The following is a 14,242-nucleotide window of genomic DNA, read 5'->3' on the forward strand; positions in this document are numbered from 1 at the left end:
GTTAAATGATCTTCCTTACTGGTAATTTCCTTTGCCTACTCACACATCATACTTTTATTACTTTATGTCCTCTACTTGCTATTGTTTTCATTGTTTTTATGACCATTGTAATTTCAGATGGGCATATTAAAGATCAGAAGTATATTATTTTCACAAGATCAAAAGCAATCATTATCTCTTTGTCTACTTATATAAATAAATGGATTACTGCAGGAGTAATAAGGTTACACCAAGGTATCTCAAGTTCTTATTTCTAGATGGGTGGTTTCAAATTGTTCTGGGTGGACATTTCCAAATGGTTTATTGAATGGCCTAAACTGGAAATACACACATTGATAAATTCTAGTATTTTCTCTCTTAACATCAACTGTCCTATGGAGAATATTTTTCCCTACCTTCTACATTCAGATCAGTTTCCTTGCTTTAAGGTATTAAAAAGCTATTCTTGTGTATTCTTGTTTCAAATTTCAAACTGACACCTCTCCTTCTCAGCATGTCAGGCCATAGCCTGAAAAACTTGGAATGGGAAGGGGCATGGTAAGTTCCCCCTCCTCTCTGTCTTTGATGGGGAAAGAGGAGAGATGATCAAGGTCTTTGGCTAGCCTGGAGCTGTTGTGATCCTCTTCTGATTAACACTGGATCATTGTCAATAAGATCTTAGGGTATGTGGTCCAATGCTGATTCATAGAGAACATTTGTGGCTTTTTAGAGCCCTAGAGGGGACTTCATCACTGCAGAGTTCCCTAATATGGGAGATTCTCCCCAGTTCAACCAACCTCATCCATAGCACCACAGTACCTGCTGATGGTTCACCTTGAACATTGTTCCTGAAATTCTTCTCTGTAACTGGCAGCCCTCTTACATGGAGTGACAAGAAGATGGCTTGATCCCACCACTTTCTGAAGTGCTACATAGTTCATGGTAAACTACTTATTCTCCAACAAATAATGGAAAGGTGGACTGCCCATGACTGCTCCTTTATGCTTGTCTTGTCCAGTCAGTGCTCCTTTCACCTGCCCGATCTACCCTATATGCTCTATAAGGAGGCATCCAACCAAGGAATGAGGTGGCATCCTCCCCTGTGACAGGTGCCTCCAACCTCTTGCCGCTCTCCTCTTCCCCACCATTAGACCAGGAGGTACATGTGACTTTATATAAAGTGACAACAATGCTTTTATAATAACATGATATGGAGGAAAATTAACAGCTGTGGTGTAAGATATAAAACCATGAACCACCATTGGGAATAAAGGGAGGTGGCAAGAGGGGAGGGAAAAAGCTAATTTGGGACAGACACAAACACAACAGAATAATGTCTGCCACTTGGAAAGACGTAGTCAAAGAATGCACTCCACTGATGTGGCTTTCAGAAATGAGCCTGGCTGTAAGAAACACCCATATGTAAGGAAGTTACAGGACACGGAGGTGGAGATGACAGGGAGAAAGGCTCAGGAGCCAGGCCAGGCCCTGTCCCAGCCCCAGGCACCACCTGAGTGGTGTCATCCCCTTATCTGTACACATGCATAACCACTCACTCACTGGGTGTCTTTTTCTTTTCAATCTTCAGGAAGAGGCAGCCAGAATTCTCGCCCTCCAGCCAGTGTCCGTCGGCACATGTGCAGCTTTGAAAACCCCCACACTGCAGTGAATGTGTAAGAGAAGCTGCATGGAAAATAGAGTGGTTTGCCCTTGCTTTCTCTCTCCTGGGTTTTTCCACTTTCTAACATGGAAACAGATGTGGTGCATGCCATCCAGAATGAGGAACCATTTACGTGCCATGGTTTGCACGACTGCCTTAATTTGATTGTCCATCTTTCTTAAAAGGACACTGTCAAGTTGTTAGTCATTTCGCTTTTTTATGTTCCGATGCAAGATGCAACACTTTTTCTGACTATGGAGATTCGCTTTTGTTTGTGACTCCCACTCACAAGCTTGAAAGTGAATTTTCCCCTTTCACAAAGTTGTCAGCTTCTCCTTGGCAAACAGAGCTTTTTCCTTTTCTTTTCTTTTTCTGCCTTTTAGCTGTTGCACAGATGTTTGAAATTGATCCTGTCTGCATTAAAGTAAAGCCATACCTGAACTTCTGGAAGAGTTCCACAATGTCAGTTTCAGGGGTGGGCGCTCACAGGAGCCTCTGTTGGGGGCCTCCCTCGCCTTGGGGAGCACAAAACAAAAGTTTTGTGAGCCCCACAAAAAGTAAGTTTTATAAAAAGCAGAGTAGTTGTTTTCCCAGGATTCTGAGTGCTTTTATCAGATTTTTCCTATCTGATAAAAACGTTGCATGTTTGGTCCAATTTTTGACCTTTAGACCTTGACAGTGTCTCTTTAAGTTAACAAAAGAACATAGACCATGTTCAATTCATTGTGCACGGAGTCTGTGGTCATTTTCAGCTGTTCCTTTACAGCCCTCCAAACTCCTGGGAGAGTCAAAGGTACACATTCCTGCAGCAGGAGGGAACCCACTGACGAGGTGCCTGTGGCTTCATTGCTCTTCAGATGAGAAGGGCCTAATCTGCTCAAATGTTTGCTACTGAACGTGGCCTTGGAGGCTGGTGAATGGGGCCCTAGCATCTCTTCTCTTGACTCAGTGGAGTGCATTGGGAAGTCTGTGTTCTGCTAGAACCTTTAAAAGCCCAAATAGAAACCAAATTATATTGACTCTTAGAGGGAAAAATACAGTAGCGATGTCAATATGTTTCACGTGGCGGTTTGAAGGCTCCTGTATTTATAGATCAAAGCCACTCTAGTCTGCTTGGATGCATTTTTAAAAAACTCTCCCCAGTCAAAATCCGTTGAGTGTTTCTTGTGCCAGACATTGAGTCTGACCAAGGACACAGCAAGGAAGTCCTGATTATGACAGCTGCTGGCTGCCTGTCAAAATGTATTGATGGGAAGAGTAAATGTACTTGTCCTGTCATGACAGCAGAGCCAGAGGGAGAGGAGAGCCTCCTAACGTTTCATGACAGAAAGGTGAGTGCCTAAAAACAAGGGCTGAGAGTGGCTACAGCCTTGGAAGGTGAATGCAGCACTCAGCAAAGCTAACAAGTTGGTTAAGAACTTTCAAATCAGGATCTATTGAAGCTTTCTTTCTGGAGACTATACAGGGTAAAGAAGATATTGATAGCTTTGAAGCTATCAACAGACTAAGACTAGCTAATTTTAGCCTTGGGTGTTCCTGAAAAGAAAAAGGAAAACACGCACTCTCTGTGACCTTCAGTTCTCATAGCTTTTGTAAATAAGAAAGGTGAAAGGATTAGTGATGGAAATAAAGGTGACGACTGGTGACTACCATTATGGTCTGCCGAGATCTGTTTGTGTCTGAAGAATAATCTCAGCTGAGCAATGTAACTGCCCTATGTTTCCAGGGTAAACTATGAGGGCTCCAGGTAGAGCTGAAGAGCCTCAAATGAGTTGCTGTTTAAATTATAGGTTTGGTAGCATGGACCATAGAAGCAATGATAATGCTTGACCTGACATTTCTTCATAGGGAGCATAATCTAGGTTCATCTCTTCTTCCCGGAGGAATATAATTACACCTGGCATATGGCTGCTCAAACAATGCTTCTATAACATATGATATTTTAGATAAGTTTTGGCAGGAGAATTCCTTCAATCAGCCAGTAGTCATGTTTAATATGTACTTAGGAAAAGTTTAGTAACCATCAGAATTCAGGTCTTAACTTCAAATTAAGTTGTCAATTTTATTAAGACAGTAGACTCCATGTCCAAAGTTTATGAGGCCTTCCTTACTTTATTGACCTTGTTGAGGTAATTTCTTTATTAATTCATTGAAGAAAGCTCAGGCTTAATAAAGGCAAATTGATTTCCTTGGTGCTGTTTTTTTTTTTTTTATCCAGTATCATATAGTTTTAGGATATAGAGTGTGATTGATCTAAAGATTCTTAAAGGACTGTTTGTTTGTTTGTTTAAACTTATTGGGGTGACATTGGTCAACATGAACACATAGGTTTCAGGTGTGGGTTTCTATATTACAAGATCTGTATATTGTACCATGTGCCCACCACTCAAAGTCAAATATTGCCAAGGGAACCATATATTTAGACTTTGTAATATGGTAAATTTCAGCTAGCCAAACAGTTCTCTGGCTTGCTTATGATGAGGTGAGACTCAAGAAGAGAAGGATAAACTTCACAATGCTGTTTAAAACTTAATATCAGCAGAAATTCCAGGTTCTCGTGTAATCAAAGAGCATTTGTCTTGAATAACACAGTCACAGATTCTCTATTTTACAACTAGTGGTGAGTCAAAAGGTGAGAGATTTTAATTACATTCAGATGGGCTCCCCGAGAATGCATACTGACTATGCAGGTTTTTCTGGAAAGTCTTCAAGAAGTGGAACTGGATTCCATGGGCGTTGTTTGTATCAAAGACTAGCTTGAGGTTGCCTGGGAAAACAGTTGTCTGATTCAAGTGATTTCAAATAGTTCCTGTGGCTGAGATTCTACAAACATCACCACTCAAACTGCACTTTGGTACCAGTGCGCTGAAGTAGGTAGAGGTGAGATCTTTGGCGTGTCTCCGTGGAGACAGCACCACCCCTTCCTTGAAAGGCCTCCTGTCTCAGCCATAGCTGCAAGGCCTGGGCAGAATCACCCTCACGCCTGTCTGTGGCTTTGGCTTGTTTTCTTAACTTTGGCATTTCCTATTTCCATTTTCCTTGTCAGAGGAAACAAATGCTAACCTCCTTGGGCTCTTAGGAGTGTCTTCCCTCCCCCTCCCGTGAAGGTCTTTCCTCGTCTGTGGGCTCTCTGGATGCCATCCTCATGTCTGTTGGGAAGCTATTTAGCCTTGAATTGGACATAAGGGAGACAGGTGTTGTGTGAGCTTCCCCCTCAGGCAGCTTGTTCAGGACGCTTTCCTCCTGATCTCAACACCCACCCACTGCTATTCCCGTTTTAGACCTTTCTGGAGCAGAGAGCAATGTTCTTGGCAGATGTAACTAGTACTTACTGAGACAAATGAGACAGTATCACTCTGACCCCTAAGATATACTGATCTGTGTGCACCACCCACTTCCAATGAGTCTCTGTGGTGCTGTAAATATTGGGTTTTCTGTTTGGGGGGCTTAGCTCTGAACACTATGGGTGTATATCTTCCCTTCCTTCCTCTCAGGCCTAACAGGGTTTTCCTCCAATAACTTCCATATCAGTAAAAATATTTAGCCACCCATGTAGTTACACCAAATACTACTGCATTTTATCTTCAAATATGAGATTAGTTTAGACCTGATACCTGTCTTTTGAAAGAGCAAGAAGGATGGGATCCTTTGTATCAATTATGTGGTATTTCTAGACCAGGGAACTTTTCTTAGGATTAGGAAACTGAGTCAAATCAAATAATAGAAGGAAGAAGTTGGTGGCATTGATAAGGTATTGGAGTTATCTGAAATTAAATAATAGTCTTATTTCACAGTAACATTTTATTTTTATAGTGACTTTATCCCTTTTGCTGCCCCATATTTTATACATTTTTCTCTTCTTGGTATCAGGAATGGGCTCCAAACCTTTTCAAATAGGATAATTGCTTTACAAACCAAAATGGATATTAAACCTTCAACAAAATCTATGATATTATTTGTACCTTTACTAGTGGCCACTTGAACACAAAATACAAGAAAAAGTTCCTCGGGATTTAGTTGCACTTGTATCTAGCAGTACATTTTATCACAACAGCATTTGTGTGCATTAAAAAATAACAGTGCCCAACTCAGCTGGTGTGGCTCAGTTGGTTGAGCATCATCTCATGCACCAAGATTCCCATGCAGGTTCGATTCCCAGTCCGGGTATATGCCTGGGTCATGGGCTCGATCCCCAGTTAGGGGGGTGCAGGAGGCAGCAGCCAATCGATGTTTCTCTCTTCTGGATGTTTCTATCTTGCCCTCTCCTTTCCTCTCTAAAATCAGTAAAAACATAATTTAAAAAGCACACAAAAAAACCCAGTGACTAATCTACAAAGACATACTATTGATTCAGTCTATTGATTACATGCTTAATGCCTATGTAAATTCACAATTCAAGTTGTCTGTGAACTGCAGGTTAGAAATAACTACTCCAGGGGCCAAAGTTTATACTCTGTACTGCACTTTGTACAAGATGATACTTTTTTCCTCCACTATCTCTGGATTTTAGTAAACAATTTATGTTGTCCTTGAAAAAAAAAATTCTAACTTTCATACTCTGGTCAATGCCCTGGGGGATAAGGATTGCTTCCTAATTAAACAGTACTTTACAGCAGACTCAGAGCAAGACTCTAGGCAGTGGTTCTCAACCTTCTGGCCCTTTAAATACAGTTCCTTATGTTGTGACCCAACCATAAAATTATTTTCATTGCTACTTCATAACTGTAATGTTGCTACTGTTATGAATCGTAATGTAAATATCTGATATGCAGGATGGTCTTAGGTGACCCCTGTGAAAGGGTCGTTCGACCGCCAAAAGGGTCGCGACCCACAGGTTGAGAATCGCTGCTCTAGGGGAAGGAAAGCTGCTAATTTTGACCAATGCGGGGGAGAGGAGGGAATCTCCCACCAAAAGAATAAAAAGTGTATCAAATTAAAACAGAACTAAATTATGATTATGTCTGTCTGCAAGATGATTGATAATACCTTTAACACATGGGAGTGCATGATTTTAAAAGAGGCCCATGTAGAAATCCTGGGCAATGAGGAAAACAACCATTGTGAGTGAGTAATATAAGTCCCAGGCATACAAGGATGCCTTTTTTGCTAGTGTATGGAAAGACAAAGATCACCTTTGGCTAGTCTATGTGGAGACTGGTTGAAGTAGGGGCAGACTTGTTCTCAAGGGACATTTACTTATTTATTTATTCATTCATTTATTTTTTCAAGGCCCTCCCCTTTGGTAACTATCAGCTTGTTCTCTATACCAATGTGTCTGTTTCTATTTTGTTTATTCATTTCTTTTGTTTTGTTTTTAAATTCCACACATAAGTGCAATCATATGATACTATCTTTTTCTATCTGACTTATTTCTTTTGGTATAATACTCTCCAGTTCCATCCATGTTATCACAAATGGCAAGATTACATACTTTTGAAATTGCTGAATAATATTCCATTATGTATATACTACTTCTTCTTTATCTATTTGTCTATTGATAGACATCTAAGTTGCTTTCATATCTTGGCTATTACTAGTAATGCTGCAATGAGCATAGGAGTGCATAGGTCTTTTCAAGTTAGTGTTTTTGTTTTCAAGGGACTTGTTTTATAAACCACACACACATATCTAAATGAAGACACAAGGCATCTTTTTTAGTTTAAGGGTTTTCTGAATGAGCATTGAGAGGCAGGAATTTGGAGAAGGAAAAAGTGTTTCTATTTCCATTGGAAGAAGATGGAAGTCATTGAGGTTGTATGGAACACCAAGTAAGACATACCATATATGAGAAGGCCAGAGGCAAATATAAGTTTTATACTTTCTGGAACGAGTATATTGACTTCATAAAGAAACAGTGTGAGTTGAGTGGAGATGGAGGAGATTAAGGAAGATGAAAGTGGGAGGTGAATTTACCTATAGTTTTAATATTAAATTTAATATAGCAATTTGGAGATGAGATTTTTCTTAGACAATTAAAAATACAGCATAGATGATCATCATGAATGGAGAAATTACCTTTTGCACAAATAATGAGATCAAAATGTTAGCTATTATATCTATTTAGAACCTTGATATCTAGAATTTCTATAGTAGATATCAGGATTCTTACAAGAATTGGTACTTACTTGGCTCACTTCACTTTTCAAATTATAAAGTATGAAATGTCAAAATATTATCCTCATCATAATGTGACACTCACATATAACTTTTGAAGCATTCATACCTGCATTTTCAAAATGATTAAATAAGCCATTATATTAACTATTGATCATTTCCTACTTTTTTCAAACAAAAGATTATAATGTGGAATAATCTATTTTACACATCCACCTATTCCTTTTAATGTCTCACCATGTTATTTTTGTGCTACTTTCTTGTTTTCATGGATATAGCAGAAGCAAAAACTCTTAACAAAACAGAAGAGAAAATATTTCCTGATTTAAGTATTAACATTGTTGTTATTAATAATATGCTATGGTAAAGTACCACCATCTGCTAAAAAGCTACATAGAAAATAAGCCAAGAGTCCAAAAGTAAGACCATAGTTATTACAACATACAGAATAGGATTTGTAGTGGGCACACACAGTCTATTTCCTTTGCTGCTTCTATTCTATGTAGCTGCTTTTATGAGGGCCCCATGAAGATGGAATGGGTAAGGCTGGGGGCTGTTGTTGCCCTGGGATTTTCCTTCATGGGGGTTCAATGAGGAAAAGGCCAGGAAGGGGTTTTTGGTCTCAGTAAGTTTTGCTTTATCTGAATCTTCATTTTGTCTCATTGGTATCAAACTATGCCGGAGAACTAAAGCAGGATCCGAGCATCTGTATTTTCCTGGACTTCCCGGTTCTATCTCTTTTCAAATACACCTGGTTAAAAGTCCCCAGTGTGAAAACCCCACACCACCTGCTGTGAAGCAGGGCCTTTATGTGAGTTGCGATCCATCATATGTGTCAGGAGCGATGCTTGGAAATAAGAGGAAAATCGGTAGTTATGAAACACTGAAACGGGTCTGGGTTTTCCTGTCATCTGCTTTTCTTTCTCGCCCGCACAGGTACCATGCGTGTGAGCATGCCGCTGTGGTAACAGGAAGTGCCTGCATGGCAGAATGGGCAGCTGAGAGCTGTGTGCTATAAACCCGCAGGACAATGACAGTAGCTTTGTCTGTGGGTATGAATTTGTTCCAGGGACCAAGAAAACTAAGAAGAAAGGGAGGTCTCTGTGTTCTGTTATTCACATGTAACTAAGTTTTGGAGTCTTTTAAAGACGTGCATTGAGCAATAATTTTATCATTGTCTTAGAATGTGTGTGTATGTGTGTGTGGTTGTGTAGTAACTTTGTGAAATCTTAAACCTAAAAAGCTGCTTCTACAACCGGCTGGCTTTTCTCCCCTCTAATTTTTCTCAGGGTCAAAGGTCCTGCCTCATCTTGGGGTGGATGGAACCACCAGCGGCAGTTTCGGAGCCAACCTGGGGTCACTGGAACGCTTAGCATTGAATCAGGAATAAGGAGAGGCTGGGGGTGTGGGAGACAGTCGAGGGGCAAATCCAATTGCATTGAGCTGGGCTTGCAAAAAAAGAAAATGATGTATATGTGTTTCATCCATGTGCATGCAATACCTGCAAATAACCCCATCTCTATTTTATTCATAGTTCTAATGGCAAGTCTGTGTCATGGTCTGAACCAGGTGGAAGACAGGTGCCCAAGGGACAGCACATGTGGCACCGCCTCTCTGTGCACGTGAAGACCAATGAGACGGCCTGCAACCAAACGGCCGTCATCAAGCCCCTCACTAAAAGTTACCAAGGCTCTGGCAAGAGCCTGACCTTCTCCGATACCAGCACCAAGACCCTGTACAACGTGGAGGAGGACGCCCCGCCGGCGGGCTTCAGCCCTCCCAGCAGCCCTTCCATGGTGGTGCATCGGCGCGTGCCCACGGCGGTGAGCACCCCGCCACTGCTGCCCCACCTGACAGCGGAGGAGACGCCCCTGTTCCTGGCCGACCCGGCCGACCCCCAGGGCTTGCCCCCTCCGCTCCCGCAGCCTCAGCCGCAGCCGCAGCAGCAGCAGCAGCAGCAGCAGCAGCAGCAGCAGCAGCAGCAGCCGCCACCGCAGAAATCCTTCCTGGACCAGCTGCAGGGCGTGGTCGACAACTTCAGCACCGGCATCCCGGATTTCAGCGCGGTGCTCGCAGGCCCCGGGGGCCCGGGGAACGGGGTGCGGTGCCTGTACCCGCCCCCGGCGCCCCCGCAGCACCTGCAGATGCTCCCGCTGCAGCTGAGCACGTCGGGGGACGAGCCCACCTCCCCCGCGGCCGAGGACGAGGACGACAGCGAGAGGTTTCAGCTGCTCCAGGAGTACTTGTACGAGCGGGAAGGGACCACGGAGGAAGACGAGCTGGAAGAGGAGGAGGAGGGCCCGCAGGCGGCCAGCAAACCCACCCCCGAGGCTTCGCCCGCCCTGACGCCCCCGTCGCCTTTCCGCGACTCGGTGGCGTCGGGCAGCTCGGCGCCCAGCTCCCCTGTGTCCGAGTCCGTGCTCTGCACCCCTCCCAACGTGACCTACGCCTCGGTCATTCTGAGGGACTACAAGCAAAGCTCTTCCACCCTGTAGGGGAGGAGGTGTCCACATGGAAGAGCAGGAGAAGTCGGCGAGCACCAGCGCCTGGGAGGGTGTGCAGAAAGCTGGGGAGCGCCTGGGAGTGGAGGGCGAGCTCAGGAGGGAAGAGAAGGCTGCTGCTCCCCAGAGGGAGGTCAGAGGGGGAAAATTCCGATTCTTGAATTATTCAAAGTCTTCCCTGGGAAGAAAGGGAACTCTGACAAAGCACAATCCCGTTATAGTATGTAACCTTTATCACAAAAATCAATCAAAATAAAATCGACAAAAACAATCTCCCTTTTTTTGGACAATTGTGCATAGAATTGCATGCCCACACACACACACACGTGGCCAGTTTGGAAAGGTGCAGGAGGTGAGGACCATCGGGTTGAATCATGAGTTCCCCTCATGGTGTTCCTGGGGAGCCTGGTGGAGCCAGACAGAGCAGGGGGGTGAGGGAGGGGCAAGCAGGAACCCCCGCAGGGAACCAGGGTGGGAGCACAGACCCCTGGTCTTCAGGAGACCCCGGAACTGGCCAGGTTAGGGGCCTCTCTTCTCCCACTGCACCTGACACAGTGCAGCCTGCTGTCACACTTAGAGAAAGGTGCATGGGCGTCCTGCCGCTGTGTTCCGAACAACAGAAATAAGAGCAAAATTATCACCTAAAAGTGCTTCATCAGTAGAGCTAGGGAAGGGTGCAACGAGAAACTAGACAATAGATACGTAAGCATGGAGCTTTGAACAAAATCAGCACATTCAGCTTCCCATGGCTGATACTCGCTGACTGATGAGTGGGGGAAAGGCCAGAATGAGAGATTGTGTCAAGAGTGGCTGAAGACCTTTCGTGGATTAACTTGTCTTAGTGCCAGGGGGGCTCTCCTTTGCCCTTCAGTTACAGAGAACAAACCATGTGGCAAAATTGTTACCTTCCATTTACCGTAGCAAATAATACTTAACCAGTCGAACTTCTAAGATGCAGTATGTGTATTTGGTGCCAATGTTTCTCCCATTAAGTACAGAAACAAATCCATCTCTGAATTTAACAGTGTACTCATAGCAACTACTACTGGCAAATTAAATGTTTAATGATGAATAATTCTTTCCTATTGTCACAGAAGTCCCTGTAACTAGCGAGTGAACGTGTTCTTGTATACATGTGATAATAAAATTTGTGCAATGTAATGTCCATCTACCTGCAGCTAGAAGATTGTCTTTCCGATATGATATAGATATTTTTATGTTCCAATCATGTTTTATAGACCATCCTCATATCTACAGGAATTATTTGAAGGTTTGAGTGCTGTGGTCCAATGTTTTTCATATGCTGCTCAGACGGTCCTTCCTCTTCTAAGAGGACACTTATTTTTCAGGTATTTTATGATCTGGAAATGTTATTAATGAAGTGGTTTGAAAATAGGTTATAGTGAAAGTTCACAAGAACTGTGGGTAAAAATAAAAAGGTATGTTTTATAAACTTGCACACATCAGCCCAATCCCACAGGGCAGGCCGAGGGACCCCGCTGGTGCACAAATTCGAGCACTGGGCATCTAGTTAAAACATAAGCTTGAAATGACAGTATTTAGATGATTTCAGGTTACTCTAGGGTGGTTTTTTAAAAAGCTTTTCCACAGCTACTTGAGCTTGATGTGCTTAAGGCATACAATAACTTCTAAGATTGATCATAATTTCTCAAATTATTTACCACCTTTTGCTTTCTTTTAATTTTTATTTCCATGTATTCTTGTTCCTATATTTCCACGGCCACACTTTTCTATTGGTTTTTGTTATTTGCTGTGTGTAATATCCATGTATGTGCAAGCCAGTTGTTTTATTTTTGCCTTCCCCTTTTCTGCCCAAATAAAGAGGTTTACTTGCTGCTTTTGATTTCTATTATTTATGGAATGAATCTTTCCCCCTTAAACATCTTTGTTCATGCCTTACGTTCAGTCATATTGTAATACGCTTCCTTCATGTTGAAGCTTGTGATTTCTCAGTCAAAACTCATGTTAGACTCTTTAAATCCATGCTGCATCATTTGTTCAGAGTTTAACATCAACTCCAGTGGCCGAGGCTCATGTTTCTCCTGCCTCCCCCATATTCTACTGCCAAGTTTAGTCAGTTCCACATCAAGGATGGATTGTATTTCTTTTTTAAAAAGTATAACACCTTTAACATTTATAACACCTTTGATAGAAAGACCTTATGATTAAAACATGGGTTTCAGTTCCATATTTTCATTGTAATGAAGCAGAATGAGAAATATGGATGGTCCCTATGCTTATTAGGTGGTCTACTAATTGGCAAACCAGCAAGGGAATGTATACTATTTAATATTAGTGAAACAAGTTTTTTATCATAAGGTCATTAACCCATGTCCTTCATATGTGCATTCAGATTTTTTTTTTAAGAATAGACCAGGAAAATTGCTTCTGCTATTAAAATACTATAAGATGTAAGCTTGTTTTGAGGTTTTTTGAGACATTTGGTGAACACATTCAACATTGGTCACATAATTACTCTGAATGCCTCCTATTATGATTAAAAGTTCTCCTCAATACAATAGAATATTAGGTCTTATATTATAATTGTTCAAAATTGGAAATGGACACATGCATACCTGATACCCAAAGAGCAGAAACTCTTCCCCTTAATGTATGTGCTTATACATGCTGTTTAGCTTCTTGTAAATGTGTTTTAGTTTGGCTTGTTACTGCCTTTTGTCAAATAATCTTGACAATGCTGTATAATAAATATTTTCTATTTATTAAATGTGTGTGTGTGTGCGTGTCCCTCCTCCTCTCCCCTTTCTCTCTCTCTCTCTCTCTCTCTCTCTCTCTCTCTCTCTCTCTCTCATATCCTCAGGTGAAGATAAAAACAAAGGGCAACCAGAGAAAATTTTATATGGACAGGCTGCATTGTAGCTATTGGGATTAGACACTCCACTTGCTTTTGCTGTTGTGCAGACCCATAAGAGACACGGAGTTTTGATCTGTTGGTACCTCCACTCAGAGGAACAGAATGTTTTGCTGACACTTTGGAGTCCATGAAGGGGAGCCAGAGGAACCTTTGGAACCAGGTCACACTGATAATGCCCTATGCTGGCACCATTTCATGCCTTTCATGCCTCCTGCTGGAATTCATTTAGAACCACATCTAGGGGGAAAGCTCTGTTCCATTTGGGATTGGCCCTGCTAGCCAATAATCGGCCTGACATAGTAACCATCTATTTTTAAGAATCATTTCCCCCCATAAAGGCATTTCTCTGGGTTAAGGCGTGCTGCTTTGCCACCCCACTGTATGTCTTCTCCTTGATGATGGTCCTGGGGGACCTTACCTCAGCTGTCACTCTGTGGCATGATCCTATAGACCCACCTGCCATCAGCAGCCAGTGCCAGGCTGCCTGGATCAGATGACAGGAGGCCTTTTCCTTTGATTATTGTCTAAGTGCAGAGCAAGCTGTTGTTTTCCTTGCAGAGACAGGTTGCTTTTAAAGATTAAAAAAACAACAACACGTTGTTATCCATACACTGTGGTAGAATTAATTATTTTGGGGGCCTGATAGGGGCCCATCTGGAGCTACTGAGCCACAGAAGGATTACTTCCCCATAGGTCACGCATTGAAAGATGGCTGTATTCATTTAAATGGGAAAATTCTCAGTTAATTCATAAACAGAACTTGGTAGGATTGAATGGTAGTTTTTAATTATGATAATTATAATTAGTTATTCCAGAATAATTTCTGTTGACTTGATTATAGATGTTCATATTTGGGTTTCCTCAAACCTCTGGCTAACATGCTGTAAATGCATAATCAAAGTGAAATGTCACGATGGTTGAAAATTTGTTATAGCAAATTTCTTTGTACAATGAAAAAGCTCATGTATTCCACACCATTTCATGGAAAGCAGAACTCATGATAAGGAACACATTTCCCACATGCTGTTATAAAATGTAAGTTGTCTTCTGCATTTGAAGCTGTCATTATTGATAAGAAGACACACCTTTCCA

The 14,242-nt window shown here is 42.2% G+C and overlaps 1 protein-coding gene across 8 annotated transcripts in view; it reads left to right on the top strand.

Moving 5' to 3' along the window:
- The window catches only part of GRM1 (glutamate metabotropic receptor 1), a 313,949-nt gene extending 300,942 nt beyond the window's left edge, over positions 1–13,007 (top strand). For 4 of the 8 annotated variants that reach the window (XM_070417848.1, XM_070417849.1, XM_070417850.1 and 1 more), the window contains exon 9: positions 9,288–13,007. In XM_070417848.1, the coding sequence (XP_070273949.1) occupies positions 9,288–10,248 (961 nt within the window). In that variant the 3' untranslated portion in view covers positions 10,249–13,007. Of the gene's footprint in view, positions 1–1,567; positions 1,653–2,022; positions 2,079–9,287 lie in introns of those variants that run through there. The other 4 variants (XM_070417855.1, XM_070417853.1, XM_070417854.1 and 1 more) reach the window with 4 other exon arrangements.
- The last annotated feature ends 1,235 nt before the right edge of the window (positions 13,008–14,242 follow it).

This window comes from Myotis yumanensis, unplaced genomic scaffold (assembly GCF_028538775.1).
Source record: "Myotis yumanensis isolate MYYU_CA2020_CCGP unplaced genomic scaffold, mMyoYum1.0.hap1 SCAF_6, whole genome shotgun sequence".
Taxonomy (NCBI): domain Eukaryota; kingdom Metazoa; phylum Chordata; class Mammalia; order Chiroptera; family Vespertilionidae; genus Myotis; species Myotis yumanensis.